Below are 21,512 nucleotides of genomic sequence, written 5' to 3'. Positions count from 1 at the left end.
TCAAGTCCCGAAACCCAGCAGTTTTTTTTTTTTCATATATGATTAAGCAACCATTCCGGCCACCGGCGACCGGAATGTAACCCGTGCAAACAAGCGAAAGTGAATTGCTTTTGCGGTAAGGTTGGGGTGCTTGCTGACAGCGAACCAACGGCGCAGTATCAGTAGTGTGACACAAGATAAGGAAAATCATTTCGAAAACACCGGCCGTGGCACCAAACAGTAAAATATATTCCGTACAACTTCGGTTGGCTGTTTGGTTTTTGGGTTGAGCTTTCCAGGAGGGCAAAGACAGGAGACAGGAAGTAAGTAGTGCGCGGTGTTGTTTGTTCGCTGATAAAACTAAGCGTATACAAGCATACACTCACACACATACAGGCGCGCGTCAAGGTAGAGATAACACGCCTAACTGTACAATCATGGCACAGGTGCAATTTAGATTTTCATTACGGGTCATACATACGTCGTGCAATGTTCCATCCGTACGCTGAGTTTGGCCAACGATACCAGAATGTACTGCTTGGTAGTGATGGACAGATGCGGTGCCCAGAGCAGTTGCCGATAGTGGTCGATAAGTTCGTTCTCTGGAAAAGGGAAAATAAAAAAAAAAAACATTCACATTGAGGATTGTTATTACGAATGAATAAATACTGAATGGGCTCTGGCTCATCATACCATCGAAATGACCTGCCTCTCCGTACTCTCCGAGCGTCCAAACGGCCACCTGCACCAGGGGTTGGCGATTTTCCAACAGGTTCATGTTCGTTATCGATTCCAACATTTTCCCAGCTATGAAGTGCTGCTCTTCTCTGGGGCTGTTCGATATGAGTTGGATGGTGGAGGAAATAACATCGTCCCTGATGTTGTTACCGGCCTGTGTGAAAATTTAAGAGGTGATAAATACTAACGACAAACTATTGATGGGACACCTACTATCGTAAGAATTTTAAGTAGGACATCCAGATGCCAGTGAATTGATGGCGAGTACAGTTCGGCAGCTGATACTATTTTGCTACTGCAGATACTCTTCATCTCCGCTTCGGCCGTCTCCAGGTACTTGAGCACTTCCCGCACGATCATCTCGATGTTCTGGGAGTTGATCAGGGTGAAGGACAGCTCCATGGCACAGCGCTGGATCGAGCTGTCCGAGTCGGTAAGGCACTCGAGGATGGTGATACGATGCCGCTGGATGGCCGTCATGTCCCGCTGTACCGTCTTAACCAGCGTCAGCAGACCAACGAAGCGTATGTTCTTGTCACTGTTGAGCAGAAACCGACCGAGGATGTTGACTGCCAGCACGCGCAAGCTGTTTTCCGATCTGGCGGTGGAAATTGAGGAATTTTATGCTAATTCATCTATGGAGTTCGATGTATCCTCGAATTTTTGCATATTTGGAATTTAAAAAAAAATCTTGATGTTTTTATGTAAAGCGTCAAGGTTTTTTTTTCAAGCCTATTTTTGATTTCTTCTATTTAAAATAGAGTTTTGACTGAATGTATTGAATGATCTCGAACAGGGCCGGGTTTAGACGGTGGGGGGCCCGGGGCAAATTTGTTTGTGAGGCCCTCTTTTCTTCGAACATTTCGAGGTAACGTTCTGGAAGGTGACGAGCAAAAAAAAAATAGGACGCCCCAGGACTAAGGGGCCCCTTGATACGGGAGGCCCGGGGCATTTGCCCCCTTTGCTCCCCCTTAAATCCGGGCCTGATCTCGAAACTTCTACCTTCAAATGAGTAAATTCTACGGGAAAATCAATTGATTTCACGTATATTCCTCTCCAAAATCAAAGGTTCCTATTTTGGTCATAGCAGTTTTATATTTATCACTCGAGATTCCTATATTGACAATTTTTGAAAAATATTGAAATTATACGTTACTTACTCAACGTTCATGATAGTCAGTACCGTCTCGTAGAGTATCGCATTGCCCGCATTTTTGTTCGTCTCGGTGTTGGTTGCAACCTGGGCCAATGCATCGTTCATGATCTCCGACTGATCGGGATCACCATGACCGAGGGTTCGCAGCAGGCGCAGCAACTTAACCTGTAGAAACGGATCGCTGACTCCATTAACCACATGCTCCGGGGAGTAACCGCTTACGGTTAAGGTTTTCAGCAATCGAACCAGTGCTGGGATGGAGGCTTTGAAGAACGCCAACGCATACGGACTCTGGTCGCACATTTCCGTTATTAGTGTGACCGTCGATACGAGAATGCCGTGGTTTTTGTCGTTCAAAAACTGCGCACAGCGGGGCAAATACTCCTCCATCAGTTCAGGCACTCGGCGGATCATGCGAAAGGCACAGAGGATTGCTTTCTTGCGGAGGAAAGTGTTCGAGGAAGCAATGACACGCTCGATTTCGTGCGTCAGATCGCGTGCCATCTCCGGGGAGGCAATGGCGGCAAGCGTACAGAGGGCGGTTCCCACGATGAACTGCGTCGGACTGTTGAGGTCACTGTAAGTTGTCAAACGAGGGAGGTAACAAGGGGGAGTCAGCATAGGGAATGAAAGCTATACGTACTTCTTCAAGCAATTGGTTAGCAAGACATGAACGTCCTGCCGTTCGTCCAGTAGCAGCATCGCCCCAAGGTATCCGATCCGTTTGTCGGTGTACTTGGGACTTGCTGCCAACTTCAGGGCCTCCATCTGTCCAAAGTGAGCCGGATAGCCCAGCATGTGTATGTACAGCAGTTTGGCCATGTTGCGACATCTGGTGAGAAATAATGCTAGGTTTAGTATCAAATGGGGAAAAGCTAAGTTTTACTCACTTCCAAATGCAATCCGTTTCCCGGAAGGTACTGCGGATGTAGGCACATTCTGTGTTGACTACGGATCGCTCCTCGGCGGCAGTTCGTGCGGCCCGTATTTGACGAATCAGTTCCCGAAGTCGCGTCGGTGAAGGCTTTCTTACTGTTGGTTAGTTAATGAAAAGTTCAACATTAATCAGTTCGCTACATAAAAACTCACTAAGACTCACGAATATTGGTTTCGATTGTTTCGTTGATCACTTGTTTGATATTGTTGATTGTTAGACCTGGGCTGTATCTGGAAATACAGAGAAAACAAAAAAGTTTGTTTAGGTTTACAAATATGATTCATTTTCAATATGCTTCTTGTATTCCTAAATTTAAACTCTCCAATTTAAATTTGTTGCCACGGGGGAGAAAGTTTGAGGCTATTCAAGCCCCTAAATCTCCTCTTGTACACAGCTATGAATGCTGCTGTTAAACTACATAATTCAAACTAAATCTGAAATCTAGTTGCATAACATCTGCACGAGATAAAAATCACAGGAGGGTTGTGTGCAAAGCCACGACCGCAAGGTTGAAGTAGAATACTTTTACATAGCTCTACTTACGGCTGTAAATTAACCTACGGCCGGCGTATCGGTTCGCGCCGCTTATCGCGTTTAGCCTGGCAGAGGCCTAATGCGCACGGCCAACACAATAGAAAGGTGTTTTCACATTGAAAATTAGACACGGCTTTACTGGAGTAAGTGTTGACAAATGCATCTACCGCTAATACCGCCGCTATCGTACGAAAAATGACGCGCGTCTAAGAAGACCCGAACTGTTTCGCTGTGCCGCTTCCATTTACTTCCTTATTACATCGGCCTTAGGGAAGTACCGGCTGCACCTATCGCAGAGGCTGTTACCATACTGCTACTGGTACCCAAAGCTATTAACTCTTCAAATTAAGTGTTTTATTTGTCCTCAAAAGAACAATTGTTCAATTCCATATCGGATATGATGCAATCGCATCTCTGTAATATTACCGACAGTAATATTCTTCTAAACAAAATGATCCCACTTTTCCATTAGAGGAAGTGCCGGCTGATGTACCGCAAAAATCTCGCCCGATCGCTCGCGTTGGCGTTCAGCCTGGCAGAGGCCTGAGACGTGATGACCAACCACAGGGCAAGTGATTTGTTTAATTTGAAGGCAGCCACAGGCGCGACCCGCTGCTATGGTCTGTTACTGCTGAGTGCCGATATCTGCTGTTACTGCTGTCAACGTTGTGGACGGTCCATCCAGTTCACCTTCCGACTAACGAATGTAGCTAGTTTTCCCAGAAACACTCTTTTATAGCCGAAGGGTGCTACGTAATAGGCCACGCCTTTCAGTTCAGGTTTACCATTTCCTTATGTTCTTTAGACGAATTATTCCACAATTCGCATATGATTTTTGTATCCAGCGAATAAACACCGATGGTGCTCTCACACACGTTACGGGTTTAACCCGTATCTTATTGCGGTTTGTAACATCAAGCGATTTCGTTTGCTCGCTGTTGCGTGTTGCATCTTCGTCATTGTGAATGCGGTCTAACAGGGCAGTTTGTTATTCAAAGTTGGTCATGCTGATCGCAGCCTTTGCGCTGCCCCTACAGTGGGGGGTTTACTAAATAAAGTGAAAATTAGACAACTACAACAGAGTTTGATTGCATCCCGCACAGAATGTCTGCTTGTGTTGATGCCAGAAAATTATTACCCTTCAATTATTTTTTTATTTGCCTTGAAAAAAGCATGTTGCGGTTCAGAATCGGTTGCTAATTACAACCTTTGAGCTGCCCTAACACTGGTGGAATTAAGATACACGGACAACATGCACTGTGGAAGCTATTTCACATTCAGTAAATTAGACGGGTGCGACAAATTTAAATTGCTAGGATGCAACACAGAATGCTTGCTTGCGTTGACAAAAATTGTTAATTTTCAATGACTTGTTTATTTGCCTTGAAAAAGGCATTTTTAATTTCCGGAATTGGATTTCCTGATGGCAATCTTCATGTTGCCCCAACACGGGGGAATAATGGCTGTCTGGCGACACACGCTGAAAAAAACCGCGCTGCTCCTGAGACGTGGTGACCAACCACAGGCAAATGTGCTGCTGCTAAGGAAGGACTGCTGTTGTCGCTGTCTAGAACTATTATGAGCGGCTCATTTATTTTTTTTTGGATTCAATATTCTTTATTTTTCTTACAGTATTTTCATTATACATTTGTTTTTTGAACATTGTGAGAGATTCAATTTTATCAACTTTTCAACTCTGATGTTTTTAATGTACTATAAGTGTTACTACTTTTTCCTTTTCTACGTACATGATTTACATTTTAATGCTCGGCATTAGAGTTTTAATTATTAAATAAATATACCTAGCTACTTATAAATAAAGCTATATATATACAATAAGTGCATTGTTTTTAGTGTTTTCAGCGTGTGCAGAGATTATGTTTTCGGTCATATCGATACCAGCTATTTGATGCACTTCTGATGTTCGGGTTCCGAAGGGCACGTTCAAGATCATTTTCAGGAACTTGTTCTGGATCCGTTGAATCTTTTGCAGGTGGGTTCTCGCGCAGGTTCTCCAGATCGACGAGGCGTATAGAAGCATCGGCAGGGTGACCTGTTTGTATACCGTCAATTTATTCACGACGGATAATTTCGATTTTCGGTTGATTAGCGGGTACAACTTCTTCATTAGCACTAAGCTTTTCGTTACTGTTTGTTCAATGTGGGAGCGATAAAGTAGCTTATGATCATAGGTCAAACCAAGGTAGCGAACATTTGACGACCAGGGAATATCCACATTGTTCAACCGAATCTTTGTTGTCGGCACCAAACGTTGACTATTCCGATGTGGGAAGACTATGGTCTGAGTTTTTGCTGCATTCACACAAATTTTCCATGAGGTGAGGTAATTCACAAAGACGTTAAGCCCAGTTTGCAGCTTTTTAACTATTTGGTTGATCTGTCTGCCCTCGTACATAATGGCGGTATCATCAGCAAACAGCGACAGGATGCCTCCATTGGGTAGTTCAGGAATATCTGATGTGAATAAGTTGTACAGAACAGGACCAAGGATGCTGCCCTGTGGAACACCAGCTCCTACGTCGTATGGGTCAGACAGGCCACCCAGCACACAGACCTGAGATTTGCGCAGCGTAAGATAGTTTTGCACAATCTTCACTAGATAAACGGGATAGTTGTAGCGCTGTAGCTTGTAGATAAGCCCGTCGTGCCACACGTTGTCGAATGCTTTTTCTATGTCCAGGCAGGCCATGGCAGTTGTTTTAGATAGCTCCTTGTTCCGATTGATGAGTTTTGTTACTCTCTGCAGTTGATATGTTGTTGAATGGCCTCTGCGAAAACCGAACTGTTCGTCCAGGAATATGTTGTTCACTTCTGCGTGGCACAGAATACGGCTGTAGATGCATCGTTCGAATACCTTGCTGAGGGCAGAAAGCAGACTGATGGGACGGTAGCTTTTGGGGCATGTGGGAACCTTTCCTGGTTTCAAAATGGGAATCACTTTCGCCAGTTTCCACTTTGTTGGAAAGTACGCCAATTCAAGGCATCGGTTGAACACTTTTTCCACCACAGACAAGGCTGTTGGTCCAAGGAGGATCGGAGTAAACCATGAACGCGAACGGACGGGTTTTTTTTCTGTCAGTTTGGATATTAAAATTTTTTTAGAAAAAAGTGGTATAAATGCCATTTTCATTGGTGGATTATTTAGTTTATTCCTGCCCGGAGTTGTGGTTAATCAAGATCTTGAAATAGAGAAACAAAGTTTGGTGCGGTCATTTTTGTTTCTCTGGTCAGTGATACGCAAAGTATATCGTGGGAGTACGTGCAACGCGTTGCTAATCGCTAAGTTTTCTTAATTATTGCGTGTGAAAACAGTGAAAAAAACATGAAAAGTTGGTGTTAAATACGTTAATTGGCCTTGATTATTCTCGAATGTGCGTTTTGTGGAGAAAAAAAACGACTTCGTTGGACTTTGACCGGCGTAAAAAGAAACGGGAAAATAACTATTAGAAGAGAACAGTGCTCACTGGACACAGATAAAGCAGGATAAATCTTTTGCCGGATTATCGAGATCATGGAATTTCCTTAATGCATATTTCTGTTAATAAGCTAAGTATAGTTTTTCCTTAGTACTGAAAATCTGTTCAAAGTTTCATCCGCGATGGACGTTTGCCACGCGGGGGCTAGAAACATAGCAACAAAAATCTTTTTTTTTGTTTTTATTTGGTGTAGACCAGTGACCCGGGGTTGCCAGCTATAATAAAAAGACTACGAACTTAAATTCAATCTGATGACTATTGTTGGGCTCGTTTTATAATTAGTTTGGCTTTTGAAAAATGAGCTGTGAATGCATGACACTCTTACAAAACAAAATAGGCAGTTTTACAATATAGTTTAAAAATAGTTTGAAAATTCAATATCGCGCTCGACAAGTATTTGATCCCATCGTCTACCATGCCCTAACTGGTCGGTTACAGACATTTCACTTAGTTCTATGCTTTTATTTTATGACTTTTCTAGCTTTTGGACAATTGTAATACACATAAACAATTTTTATTTAATTATACTGTAACCGTTTTGGTCGGGCTGACGATAGTCCACGACAACTAAATTTTGATTGCGATTGTTTTGGCATTTTGTTAATAAACTTAGCACTTTGTTTGGTTTGATATGCATATTTGCATTTTTCCTAGTTTTTAGGCTTTGGAGGCATGAAACTTTGCCAGTAGGTATCTTAGTTTATTTATTATAAGAGAGAACCGGTGCGAAACACCGTGTCCCTGCGCGTCTGCGTCGGTAGAAGGGAATAGTGCTGCCGTGCATGACGCTCCGGTGTAAACGCGTCTTCGGCTCGGGTTAGTTAAGCACATCTAAGGGTTTACAGAGTGTAGTGAATCGCTTTTTAAGAACAGACGAATGCCGTTAGTCGACCTGTTAAGCAGAAAGCCATATCTCCGGGTGACCGAGATTATTTTTCGGTTTCGGTTATAAGTTTCGGTTATAATTTTCGGTATAAAGAGGGTCCTTCACGAAGAAACGATAGAAGTGGCGAGACGTTAACGTGGACTCAACTCCAGTAGTTTTCGTAAAATCGTGTAGTCAGCTGGGATAAATCAATGGGAGATACGTTTCGGTAGTTGTATAAGGACTTCATAAACAGATGTCCGAATGTCACGTCGATACCTTCCATGAGTTCGTGTTTTCTACAGATAGATTATCAACGCGATGTAGTTTTCGGTATAACCTCTTGGAGGAAACAATAGAAGTGTCGAGACGTTAACGTGGATAGAGCTTTCGTAGCTCTCGTAACATTGTGTAGTCGGCTGAGATACACCAATGGGAGACTCTCTTCGATAGTTGCATGATGATTTGTTGAGGGAATGTTCGAATATTTTAGTCTGTATTAATTTAATCGCAGTTCCGGTATTCTCGCGTGCCCTTTTTTCGGTGGTATATCAAACAGAACGAGTTCGAATCGCGTAATAATTTTCGCGGAGGTTAATATGAACTTGTAGGCGCGATATTTGCTATGAACCCGGTACCCGAATTCAGCGCATCGTTTACCAAAACGAAATCTGCTGCAAACCCTACCCTTTTCTCCAACATCCCAGTGATTTCTCGTGGAAGTGCAGAGGTGTTCTCGGCTTCCAATAAAGCGAGTATCACGTCAACATATTCCCATACACACTCCTTCTTTGACCTGCATTCGGATGCGGCCGGCGCTGGTATTGCCTAACATAAAGATAAAATCACCAGTTTTTACACATTGAGGATGAATGTTAGTCCCAAACATCACCCATTGGTTCTCTGTGTAATTACAGCTGATCTGGCAATAACGGAGTAGCAACCGCGGGCGGTCAATCATGCTCATGCTCATGCTCATGCTCACAGACAAGGCTGTTGGTCCAAGGTTTTTGAGCACAAGGTTTAACACTCCGTCAAATCCGGGAGCCTTCATGTTCCGAGAGAATTTAATGTTGTTTTGTACCTCGTCACTGTTATCCGCTGATCAGCGGGCCAGAATTACTATCGATTCACTGACAGCTGGTTCGATTCCACTCACAATATCACGACCAAGATTGTGGGAAGCGGCAAAATGCTGAGAGATAGCACAAGCCTTTTCGCGGGAAGTTAGCAAAGTTTCACTATTCACTATTAATGGCGGAATGAGTTTTGGTTTGTTCTTCAACACTTTAGCCACACGCCAAAATGGCCGTGAGCAGTTGGGCAAATTACGTAATTCGGTTGCAAACTGTCTGTTTTTCACTTTCTCCAGACGTTCTTGAACGGTTTTTGTCAGCTGTCTAGCGTAGAATCGGTGCCTAGGGTTGCGGGTACGTTGATATTGCCTTCTCAGCGAGTTTCGCAAGGAAATTATGCGCTTGGTGTTATCGTCGATTTGCTTCCTTACGTGTCACTGGAACAGATGGGATGTAGCGGCACTCTGCTTCCTGGATGACGTCTATCATGGACTGTAGAGTACGATCGATGTCTCCAGTGCTGTTCAAAGTGATGTCCGCATCAAGATGGTTTTCAACATACCGCTGCAGCCCAATTTGCACGATGGTAATTTCTTCTTTGCTGAACTTGACGCCGCTCTACGTTAGCACCAATCTCAGCGATGACCGGAAGATGATCCGAGGAGAGCTCTGTTATGGTTTTCGGAATCGAAAATCGATCGGTGATGTTGGTCAGAAAAATGTCAAGCTTAGAGCCTACACCACCAGGAGAGATGTAAGTTGGCAATTCCGGATGAGCGGGATAGTACTATCCAGCTTCGGAATCTTCTACGATGATGTTACCATTTGAGTTGCACCTAGAGTCACCCCAAGCGGAGTGGCGAGCATTGAGATCATCTGTGATGACGAAATTGCCTCCTCTTCTAGACAGCTTTTGGATGTCGTTCTTCTATGAGCGGCTCCGGCTGGAACAGGCTCTTATAGAGGCCAAATAGCATGTTTTCAATTGCAAGGTATATGATCCTGTCGACCGTGCTTGGGAAGCAAGCATATAACGACCAATCAGAGGTCGAATTTTTCGTTTTGACAAGGCTTGACTATTTTCAATAGTACAATAGTGTGAATAATAAAATTACAATTATCTTATTCTGGGAATAATCTTAGAAGATTTTCCAATCTATTGCTGCAAGAACGAAGGAAATCCATCGAATACTAACCGATTTATTAGCATTTGAAATTGGACATATTTTTCACTTTTTTCGGTTTTAGATTTTCATTTTACATCCCTATGTAGCCGAACTTCCTGAGAGAAGTATTCTACTTCAAAAATGAATCTTAACCGCAGTTTCCATACTTCGTACACTGATCCAACGCTTGCTCATATTTTAGCTTAAGCCGCCGTGTTTCAACGAATATTTATTTTTCCGTTTTTAATTCCTTAAGCTTATAATACTATCCAAAAGGTCCGTTCTCTGCATTGCACGGATTTTCATCCTCTCTAGCAACAATTACAAAAACAACAACACCAACAACAACAACAGTAACAGCATTGTCTGGCCCAATAATTATTACAACGATTTCCATTCCGATATTCGACCCTAATCCGCGAGAACCTACCTCGCGAAGCTAACTTTTTCCTCTCCCTCTATTTCTTTCTGCCGTTTGTTGGCAACATAATTTACGAAACCAGGCTGGAATGGGTGGGAAAAATAACAACAGGTGGGTGGCCTCCCCCGTGCCGCGGAGTGTCCAACTCGTCACATAGTTTTCTTCTCTACCTCTTTGGTGCACGAGCGAGCAACCGATCGAGCGAACAATGAAGTAGCGGCGTGTTTTCGAAACGTATGACAATCTGTTTTTATCTGTGTTATTTTATGGTATAATGGAGGGGAATGATAGTGAACAAAAAATTTTTTTTTTCTTCATCTCATCTCATGTGACAACAATACGACGTGATAACCATAATGATGGGGCATAAGGTGAAACGGGGGTAGGCCCGTTGATGATGAGCTGTGACAAAACATCCAAAAAGTGTTTTCGATACGAGTTATAATTGTTTCAGCGTAGGCTCTTTGTTAGTTTATAGTGAAGAGGAGTTGAAAGTTCGGCGAATTGAGAACCTTTGAATATTCTTTCAACGTACTTTCACAGTTTTTGAAACTTTTCGACGGTTTCGTTTCGTTCGTTTCTTTGATCTAGGAGTTTTTGATCTGGCTGAAATTTTACACTAAAGCTAAGGAACCTAAAAAGTTTAGAGAGTCATTTGAATATATGCAATAAATTTGATACTGGAATATCTTCAGCTTGTGAGAATTACAACACAAGGGTTTTATTTTCAACTTTGAAACTGACTCAAACCAGTTTTTTTAAATTCGCAAATGATAAAATGAAATCTAATTATTTCCCATCTCGCATGCAATATGAAGACTTTATTAGGTCTGACTCGATGTAAATCTGCAACAAGTTCGCGAACTTCAAACCATATAAAAATAGCGACGAAATAAGAAACATTTTCTCGTACCTTCATGAACAAATAAATAACATATTTGTAAAGCAAATGCCAGGGTAAGATGGGATTTCACCCTCACTTATAAAAAAATTAGCTCCAGCTTTCGTAAAACTTTTCAACTGCAACTGCAATTGCAATGATATCATGTATTCCCAACTTTTTTTAAGCTGACGCAAATCAGAAAGTATTTAGTCAGGTAAAGAACCGTATCACGTGCAACTAACATAGTGTCAACAAATTTAATTTTTTATAGTTATTGCTTCCTTGCTATTGACAGAGGCACCTTATATATGGATTTTATTGATGTTTTTGACAAATCAGATATTCCCACGCTAATTTCCAGACTCAGAAAGCTAGGATTTGAGTAAGGCCTACTCAAATGCATTGAATCTTATTTCACGAATAGAACACAAACGATTAGGTTTAAGGGACGCTTTTTGTACAAAATTTAAGTGACATCTGAAGTTCCATAAGTGCCAAATCGGATTTTCAACAATTCAAGCAAAATGTTAATTTTTTCTACATTAGGTGCAAAAAAAAAAACTGCTTGATCTTAGCGTGAAAAATGCTATGTCATATTATACACAAGGAAAAAATCCCAAATATTCGAATACTCTTGGACAGCAAACTGTAGAAAGGTGTTATCGCACAAGAGATATAGGATTCATTATGGATTCTGAGTTAACACTTAGTCGGCGTGCGACCAGACCGAACCAAGCGCCAAAAACTTTATTTCGAGTGATCGGCGATCAAAGTTTAACCACCCCGTATGTTTCCTGCAAACTGCTACAAAGAAATTATGTTATAAAACCAATATAAACTATTCAAATGATTTCGTATTTTCATAAAAGATAGATTATCAAATTTAACATCCACTGGTGTTAAAAACTCAATTTTCAAGAAAAATGGCGCTTGGTTCGGTCTGGTCGCACGCCGACCATTTATTGATCGCTACAATATAATCGCCTCATCAAGCTGTAATATAGAAACACTTGAAAAAAAAAAAAAAAGTAGAATCGCTTTGATAAACTCAACTTCCATGCAGTCTACCAAGATTGACGCAAATAACGAATTTCTTTTATTTTTATAGTAATAGATAGGAAAATTATCTGTGCGTTTATTGAGTAAAAGATTTGGCCCTCCAAAGAATCTGGAATGACCTCTTTTACTTCTCTTTTATTTTAAATAGTGTTTTTCCTGAATCCTTTGTTGGTAGTTCACCTCAGGCAGATTTCTTAAATACCGCGGTTTTTTTACGCGCATTTTCATATTACCGTGATTATTTTTACGCGGATTTTTGAATTAACGCGTTTTTTACGAGGTACGTATCCCCCTGTATTATTTCTCACGTATGAAAGCTAGCATGCACAAATTTAGTCTTCATTTTCTATTCGAACACTGCTGCAAGAGCATGATTCACTGGAAAATGGATCGACCAGCAGTCGCAAGCAGGCTTGTCTTTTCTCCTCAGAAAATCTCTAGAGTGCAGGAGAATATCTTGCATTGCGAAAACAACTGCTCCCACACTAGAGAGTAAATCAACGCACATGCTAGAAGAGAACGACGGACCATGTTTATCTGGCGAGCTTCCAGAAAGCACCACGGTGAAATTTTAAATCTCTCTCTTGCGAGACAATGAACTATGGTGTACTTTCTTACACGTATGGACATTACACACAATAGTTACACAGTAGAGTTCTCTGCGGTGCTTTTTACAGTTTGTTTCTTGAGCATGACAGAAGAGGAAAAGAGATTGGGAGAAAAAATAGACTGCGTTGTAATCCGTTTCTGATGTTCAGCTCATGCTGGACTACTGTATTCAACAAGAAAAAACTTATTTCCCTTACGATAAATTTCAAAAGTACCTTAAAAGTCACGGAATAAAAGTATCATTACAAAAATTTCAACCAATTTGACTTCAAAAGTAATGTTCAATGTATACATAGTGTAAAGTAGTGCTTTCTTCATGATAGTAAGTTTATTTGAAGTGTCTATTTGCAAGAATATATTGGGAACAATGCATTTAAGGTCAAAATATAAAAGTGTCATTTTCTCGAACATCCAATTTTGCAAATGTTACAATTATGCGATTATGGGCAGTACACGAGGATTACACTTTCGCCCGGTAGGTTTTCTTCAACTTTCCGGACTACTCGCCAGTGTGCAATGTGGTGTACTTATGCGTATTCTCTATAGAGTGATTCACTCCTCTTGTTTCCTTCAGATGAGGGTGATCTGTAAGTGTGTTTGTCACTCTGTAAGTGATTGAGACTCTTTGGAGCGCAGAAAGAAGCAGTGTGGTGAAAGTATAGCTACACGCAAGCACATTTCTCATACTGAAAGGGAAGTGCGCGGTGAATTTTTTCTCCGCTCTTCCCACATACTAAGGAGGATGACAAGCATGGTAGCAAGTCGCAGCGCAGTAGATGGCGATTACGAAAATAATATGTTTGTATGTTTTGAGTTGTAAAGTAGGCGATGTATGTGATTTTTTCGAGGATGCGAAAAATAAACACGGGCTGAGGGTGTGATTTATGATCCCAAATTAAGCTCAGAATGGCCAAAATCGCCTTCTAAAGGCCAAAAAAGAAAATGATCCCAAATTAAGCTCAGAATGGCCAAAATCGCCTTCTAAAGGCCAGAAAAGACCAAAAAAGAAAATAATCCCAAATTAAGCTCAGAATGGCCAAAATCGCCTTCTAAAGGCCAGAAAAGGCCAAAAAAGAAAATGATCCCAAATTAAGCTCAGAATGGCCAAAATCGCCTTCTAAAGGCCAGAAAAGACCAAAAAAGAAAATAATCCCAAATTAAGTTCAGAATGGCCAAAATCGCCTTCTAAAGGCCAAAAAAGAAAATGATCCCAAATTCAGCTCAGAATGGCCAAAATCGCCTTCTAAAGGCCAGAAAAGGCCAAAAAAGAAAATGATCCCAAATTAAGCTCAGAATGGCCAAAACGCCTTCTAAAGGCCAGAAAAGACCAAAAAAGAAAATAATCCCAAATTAAGTTCAGAATGGCCAAAATCGCCTTCTAAAGGCCAGAAAAGGCCAAAAAAGAAAATGATCCCAAATTAAGCTCTGAATGGCCAAAATCGCCTTCTAAAGGCCAGATAAGGCCAAAAAAGAAAATGATCCCAAATTAAGCTCAGAATGGCCAAAATCGCCTTCTAAAGGCCAGAAAAGGTCAAAAAAGAAAATGATCCCAAATTAAGCTCAGAATGGCCAAAATCGCCTTCTAAAGGCCAGAAAAGGCCAAAAAAGAAAATGATCCCAAATTAAGCTCAGAATGGCCAAAACGCCTTCTAAAGGCCAGAAAAGACCAAAAAAGAAAATAATCCCAAATTAAGTTCAGAATGGCCAAAATCGCCTTCTAAAGGCCAAAAAAGAAAATGATCCCAAATTCAGCTCAGAATGGCCAAAATCGCCTTCTAAAGGCCAGAAAAGGCCAAAAAAGAAAATGATCCCAAATTAAGCTCAGAATGGCCAAAACGCCTTCTAAAGGCCAGAAAAGACCAAAAAAGAAAATAATCCCAAATTAAGTTCAGAATGGCCAAAATCGCCTTCTAAAGGCCAGAAAAGGCCAAAAAAGAAAATGATCCCAAATTAAGCTCTGAATGGCCGAAATCGCCTTCTAAAGGCCAGATAAGGCCAAAAAAGAAAATAATCCCAAATTAAGCTCTGAATGGCCAAAATCGCCTTCTAAAGGCCAGATAAGGCCAAAAAAGAAAATGATCCCAAATTAAGCTCAGAATGGCCAAAATCGCCTTCTAAAGGCCAGAAAAGGTCAAAAAAGAAAATGATCCCAAATTAAGCTCAGAATGGCCAAAATCGCCTTCTAAAGGCCAGAAAAGGCCAAAAAAGAAAATGATCCCAAATTAAGCTCAGAATGGCCAAAACGCCTTCTAAAGGCCAGAAAAGACCAAAAAAGAAAATAATCCCAAATTAAGTTCAGAATGGCCAAAATCGCCTTCTAAAGGCCAGAAAAGGCCAAAAAAGAAAATGATCCCAAATTAAGCTCAGAATGGCCAAAATCGCCTTCTAAAGGCCAGATAAGGCCAAAAAAGAAAATGATCCCAAATTAAGCTCAGAATGGCCAAAACGCCTTCTAAAGGCCAGAAAAGACCAAAAAAGAAAATAATCCCAAATTAAGTTCAGAATGGCCAAAATCGCCTTCTAAAGGCCAGAAAAGGCCAAAAAAGAAAATGATCCCAAATTAAGCTCTGAATGGCCAAAATCGCCTTCTAAAGGCCAGATAAGGCCAAAAAAGAAAATGATCCCAAATTAAGCTCAGAATGGCCAAAATCGCCTTCTAAAGGCCAAAAAAGAAAATGATCCCAAATTAAGCTCAGAATGGCCAAAATCGCCTTCTAAAGGCCAGAAAAGGCCAAAAAAGAAAATAATCCCAAATTAAGCTCAGAATGGCCAAAATCGCCTTCTAAAGGCCAGAACAGGCCAAAAAAGAAAATAATCCCAAATTAAGCTCAGAATGGCCAAAATCGCCTTCTAAAGGCCAGAAAAGGCCAAAAAAGAAAATGATCCCAAATTAAGCTCAGAATGGCCAAAATCGCCTTCTAAAGGCCAGAAAAGGTCAAAAAAGAAAATGATCCCAAATTAAGCTCAGAATGGCCAAAATCGCCTTCTAAAGGCTAAAAAAGAAAAAGATCCCAAATTAAGCTCAGAATGGCCAAAATCGCCTTCTAAAGGCCAGAAAAGACCAAAAAAGAAAATAATCCCAAATTAAGTTCAGAATGGCCAAAATCGCCTTCTAAAGGCCAAAAAAGAAAATGATCCCAAATTCAGCTCAGAATGGCCAAAATCGCCTTCTAAAGGCCAGAAAAGGCCAAAAAAGAAAATGATCCCAAATTAAGCTCAGAATGGCCAAAATCGCCTTCTAAAGGCCAAAAAAGAAAATGATCCCAAATTAAGCTCTGAATGGCCAAAATCACCTTCTAAAGGCCAGAAAAGGTCAAAAAAGAAAATGATCCCAAATTGAGCTCAGAATGGCCAAAATCGCCTTCTAAAGGCCAGAAAAGACCAAAAAAGAAAATGATCCCAAATTAAGCTCAGAATGGCCAAAATCGCCTTCTAAAGGCCAGAAAAGGCCAAAAAAGAAAATGATCCCAAATTAAGCTCAGAATGGCCAAAACGCCTTCTAAAGGCCAGAAAAGGCCAAAAAAGAAAATGATCCCAAATTAAGCTCAGAATGGCCAAAATCGCCTTCTAAAGGCCAGAAAAGGCCAAAAAAGAAAATAATCCCAAATTAAGCTCAGAATGGCCAAAATCGCCTTCTAAAGGCCAGAAAAGACCAAAAAAGAAAATAATCCCAAATTAAGTTCAGAATGGCCAAAATCGCCTTCTAAAGGCCAGAAAAGGTCAAAAAAGAAAATGATCCCAAATTGAGCTCAGAATGGCCAAAATCGCCTTCTAAAGGCCAGAAAAGACCAAAAAAGAAAATGATCCCAAATTGAGCTCAGAATGGCCAAAATCGCCTTCTAAAGGCCAGAAAAGACCAAAAAAGAAAATGATCCCAAATTGAGCTCAGAATGGCCAAAATCGCCTTCTAAAGGCCAGAAAAGACCAAAAAAGAAAATAATCCCAAATTAAGTTCAGAATGGCCAAAATCGCCTTCTAAAGGCCAGAAAAGGCCAAAAAAGAAAATAATCCCAAATTAAGCTCAGAATGGCCAAAATCGCCTTCTAAAGGCCAGAAAAGACCAAAAAAGAAAATAATCCCAAATTAAGTTCAGAATGGCCAAAATCGCCTTCTAAAGGCCAGAAAAGGTCAAAAAAGAAAATGATCCCAAATTCAGCTCAGAATGGCCAAAATCGCCTTCTAAAGGCCAGAAAAGACCAAAAAAGAAAATGATCCCAAATTGAGCTCAGAATGGCCAAAATCGCCTTCTAAAGGCCAGAAAAGACCAAAAAAGAAAATGATCCCAAATTAAGCTCAGAATGGCCAAAATCGCCTTCTAAAGGCCAGAAAAGGCCAAAAAAGAAAATGATCCCAAATTAAGCTCAGAATGGCCAAAACGCCTTCTAAAGGCCAGAAAAGGCCAAAAAAGAAAATGATCCCAAATTAAGCTCAGAATGGCCAAAATCGCCTTCTAAAGGCCAGAAAAGGCCAAAAAAGAAAATGATCCCAAATTAAGCTCAGAATGGCCAAAACGCCTTCTAAAGGCCAGAAAAGGCCAAAAAAGAAAATGATCCCAAATTAAGCTCAGAATGGCCAAAATCGCCTTCTAAAGGCCAGAAAAGGCCAAAAAAGAAAATAATCCCAAATTAAGCTCAGAATGGCCAAAATCGCCTTCTAAAGGCCAGAAAAGACCAAAAAAGAAAATAATCCCAAATTAAGTTCAGAATGGCCAAAATCGCCTTCTAAAGGCCAGAAAAGGTCAAAAAAGAAAATGATCCCAAATTAAGTTCAGAATGGCCAAAATCGCCTTCTAAAGGCCAGAAAAGGTCAAAAAAGAAAATGATCCCAAATTAAGCTCAGAATGGCCAAAATCGCCTTCTAAAGGCCAAAAAAGAAAATGATCCCAAATTAAGCTCTGAATGGCCAAAATCACCTTCTAAAGGCCAGAAAAGGTCAAAAAAGAAAATGATCCCAAATTGAGCTCAGAATGGCCAAAATCGCCTTCTAAAGGCCAGAAAAGGCCAAAAAAGAAAATGATCCCAAATTGAGCTCAGAATTGCCAAAATCGCCTTCTAAAGGCCAAAAAAGAAAATGATCCCAAATTAAGCTCAGAATGGCCAAAATCGCCTTCTAAAGGCCAGAAAAGACCAAAAAAGAAAATAATCCCAAATTAAGTTCAGAATGGCCAAAATCGCCTTCTAAAGGCCAGAAAAGGCCAAAAAAGAAAATGATCCCAAATTCAGCTCAGAATGGCCAAAATCGCCTTCTAAAGACCAGAAAAGGCCAAAAAAGAAAATGATCCCAAATTAAGCTCAGAATGGCCAAAACGCCTTCTAAAGGCCAGAAAAGACCAAAAAAGAAAATAATCCCAAATTAAGTTCAGAATGGCCAAAATCGCCTTCTTAAGGCCAGAAAAGGTCAAAAAAGAAAATGATCCCAAATTAAGCTCAGAATGGCCAAAATCGCCTTCTAAAGGCCAAAAAAGAAAATGATCCCAAATTAAGCTCTGAATGGCCAAAATCACCTTCTAAAGGCCAGAAAAGGTCAAAAAAGAAAATGATCCCAAATTGAGCTCAGAATGGCTGAAATCGCGTTCTAAAAGCCAGAGAAGGCCAAAAAAGAAAATAATCCCAAATTAAGCTCAGAATGGCCAAAATCGCCTTCTAAAGGCCAGAAAAGGCCAAAAAAGAAAATAATCCCAAATTAAGCTCAGAATGGCCAAAATCGCCTTCTAAAGGCCAGAAAAGGCCAAAAAAGAAAATGATCCCAAATTAAGCTCAGAATGGCCAAAATCGCCTTCTAAAGGCCAGAAAAGGCCAAAAAAGAAAATGATCCCAAATTGAGCTCAGAATTGCCAAAATCGCCTTCTAAAGGCCAAAAAAGAAAATGATCTCAAATTAAGCTCAGAATGGCCAAAATCGCCTTCTAAAGGCCAGAAAAGGCCAAAAAAGAAAATGATCCCAAATTAAGCACAGAATGGCCAAAATCGCCTTCTAAAGGCCAGAAAAGACCAAAAAAGAAAATAATCCCAAATTAAGTTCAGAATGGCCAAAATCGCCTTCTAAAGGCCAGAAAAGGCCAAAAAAGAAAATGATCCCAAATTAAGCTCAGAATGGCCAAAATCGCCTTCTAAAGGCCAGAAAAGGCCAAAAAAGAAAATGATCCCAAATTAAGCTCAGAATGGCCAAAATCGCCTTCTAAAGGCCAGAAAAGGCCAAAAAAGAAAATGATCCCAAATTAAGCTCAGAATGGCCAAAATCGCCTTCTAAAGGCCAGAAAAGACCAAAAAAGAAAATAATCCCAAATTAAGGTCAGAATGGCCAAAATCGCCTTCTAAAGGCCAGAAAAGGCCAAAAAAGAAAATGATCCCAAATTAAGTTCAGAATGGCCAAAATCGCCTTCTAAAGGCCAGAAAAGGTCAAAAAAGAAAATGATCCCAAATTAAGCTCAGAATGGCCAAAATCGCCTTCTAAAGGCCAGAAAAGGCCAAAAAAGAAAATGATCCCAAATTAAGTTCAGAATGGCCAAAATCGCCTTCTAAAGGCCAGAAAAGGTCAAAAAAGAAAATGATCCCAAATTAAGCTCAGAATGGCCAAAATCGCCTTCTAAAGGCCAAAAAAGAAAATGATCCCAAATTAAGCTCAGAATGGCCAAAATCGCCTTCTAAAGGCCAGAAAAGGCCAAAAAAGAAAATGATCCCAAATTAAGCTCAGAATGGCCAAAATCGCCTTCTAAAGGCCAGAAAAGGCCAAAAAAGAAAATGATCCCAAATTAAGCTCAGAATGGCCAAAACGCCTTCTAAAGGCCAGAAAAGACCAAAAAAGAAAATAATCCCAAATTAAGTTCAGAATGGCCAAAATCGCCTTCTAAAGGCCAGAAAAGGCCAAAAAAGAAAATGATCCCAAATTAAGCTCAGAATGGCCAAAATCGCCTTCTAAAGGCCAGAAAAGGCCAAAAAAGAAAATGATCCCAAATTAAGCTCAGAATGGCCAAAATCGCCTTCTAAAGGCCAGAAAAGACCAAAAAAGAAAATAATCCCAAATTAAGGTCAGAATGGCCAAAATCGCCTTCTAAAGGCCAGAAAAGGCCAAAAAAGAAAATGATCCCAAATTAAGTTCAGAATGGCCAAAATCGCCTTCTAAAGGCCAGAAAAGGTCAAAAAAGAAAATGATCCCAAATTAAGCTCAGAATGGCCAAAATCGCCTTCTAAAGGCCAAAAAAGAAAATGATCCCAAATTAAGCTCAGAATGGCCAAAATCGCCTTCTAAAGGCCAGAAAAGGCCAAAAAAGAAAATGATCCCAAATTAAGCTCAGAATGGCCAAAATCGCCTTCCAAAGGCCAGAAAAGGCCAAAAAAGAAAATGATCCCAAATTAAGCTCAGAATGGCCAAAATCGCCTTCTAAAGGCCAGAAAAGGCCAAAAAAGAAAATGATCCCAAATTAAGCTCAGAATGGCCAAAATCGCCTTCTAAAGGCCAGAAAAGGCCAAAAAAGAAAATGATCCCAAATTAAGCTCAGAATGGCCAAAATCGCCTTCTAAAGGCCAGAAAAGGCCAAAAAAGAAAATGATCCCAAATTAAGCTCAGAATGGCCAAAATCGCCTTCTAAAGGCCAGAAAAGGCCAAAAAAGAAAATGATCCCAAATTAAGCTCAGAATGGCCAAAATCGCCTTCTAAAGGCCAGAAAAGGCCAAAAAAGAAAATGATCCCAAATTAAGCTCAGAATGGCCAAAATCGCCTTCTAAAGGCCAGAAAAGACCAAAAAAGAAAATAATCCCAAATTAAGGTCAGAATGGCCAAAATCGCCTTCTAAAGGCCAGAAAAGGCCAAAAAAGAAAATGATCCCAAATTAAGTTCAGAATGGCCAAAATCGCCTTCTAAAGGCCAGAAAAGGTCAAAAAAGAAAATGATCCCAAATTAAGCTCAGAATGGCCAAAATCGCCTTCTAAAGGCCAGAAAAGACCAAAAAAGAAAATAATCCCAAATTAAGGTCAGAATGGCCAAAATCGCCTTCTAAAGGCCAGAAAAGGCCAAAAAAGAAAATGATCCCAAATTCAGTTCAGAATGGCCAAAATCGCCTTCTAAAGGCCAGAAAAGGTCAAAAAAGAAAATGATCCCAAATTAAGCTCAGAATGGCCAAAATCGCCTTCTAAAGGCCAGAAAAGGCCAAAAAAGAAAATGATCCCAAATTAAGCTCAGAATGGCCAAAACGCCTTCTAAAGGCCAGAAAAGACCAAAAAAGAAAATAATCCCAAATTAAGTTCAGAATGGCCAAAATCGCCTTCTAAAGGCCAGAAAAGGCCAAAAAAGAAAATGATCCCAAATTAAGTTCAGAATGGCCAAAATCGCCTTCTAAAGGCCAGAAAAGGCCAAAAAAGAAAATGATCCCAAATTAAGCTCTGAATGGCCAAAATCGCCTTCTAAAGGCCAGGTAAGGCCAAAAAAGAAAATGATCCCAAATTAAGCTCAGAATGGCCAAAATCGCCTTCTAAAGGCCAGAAAAGGTCAAAAAAGAAAATGATCCCAAATTAAGCTCAGAATGGCCAAAATCGCCTTCTAAAGGCCAGAAAAGGCCAAAAAAGAAAATGATCCCAAATTAAGCTCAGAATGGCCA

General features: G+C 40.6%; 1 protein-coding gene across 5 annotated transcripts in view; it reads right to left on the bottom strand.

Moving 5' to 3' along the window:
* LOC129727706 (AP-1 complex subunit gamma-1-like) overlaps nucleotides 1-21,512 on the bottom strand; it is a 132,267-nt gene that overhangs the window by 9,039 nt on the left and 101,716 nt on the right. For all 5 annotated transcript variants that reach the window (XM_055685776.1, XM_055685775.1, XM_055685777.1 and 2 more), the window contains exons 3-9: nucleotides 2,973-3,040; nucleotides 2,764-2,905; nucleotides 2,517-2,705; nucleotides 1,878-2,450; nucleotides 931-1,315; nucleotides 673-871; nucleotides 461-581 (exon numbers count right to left, since the gene is read on the bottom strand). In XM_055685776.1, coding sequence (XP_055541751.1) covers nucleotides 461-581; nucleotides 673-871; nucleotides 931-1,315; nucleotides 1,878-2,450; nucleotides 2,517-2,705; nucleotides 2,764-2,905; nucleotides 2,973-3,040 — 1,677 coding nt within the window. The remainder of the gene's footprint in view (nucleotides 1-460; nucleotides 582-672; nucleotides 872-930; nucleotides 1,316-1,877; nucleotides 2,451-2,516; nucleotides 2,706-2,763; nucleotides 2,906-2,972; nucleotides 3,041-21,512) is intronic.

Source organism: Wyeomyia smithii, chromosome 3 (assembly GCF_029784165.1).
Source record: "Wyeomyia smithii strain HCP4-BCI-WySm-NY-G18 chromosome 3, ASM2978416v1, whole genome shotgun sequence".
NCBI lineage: Eukaryota > Metazoa > Arthropoda > Insecta > Diptera > Culicidae > Wyeomyia > Wyeomyia smithii.
Note: the sequence above shows the minus strand (reverse complement) of the source record. Positions and strands in the feature narration are given on the sequence as shown.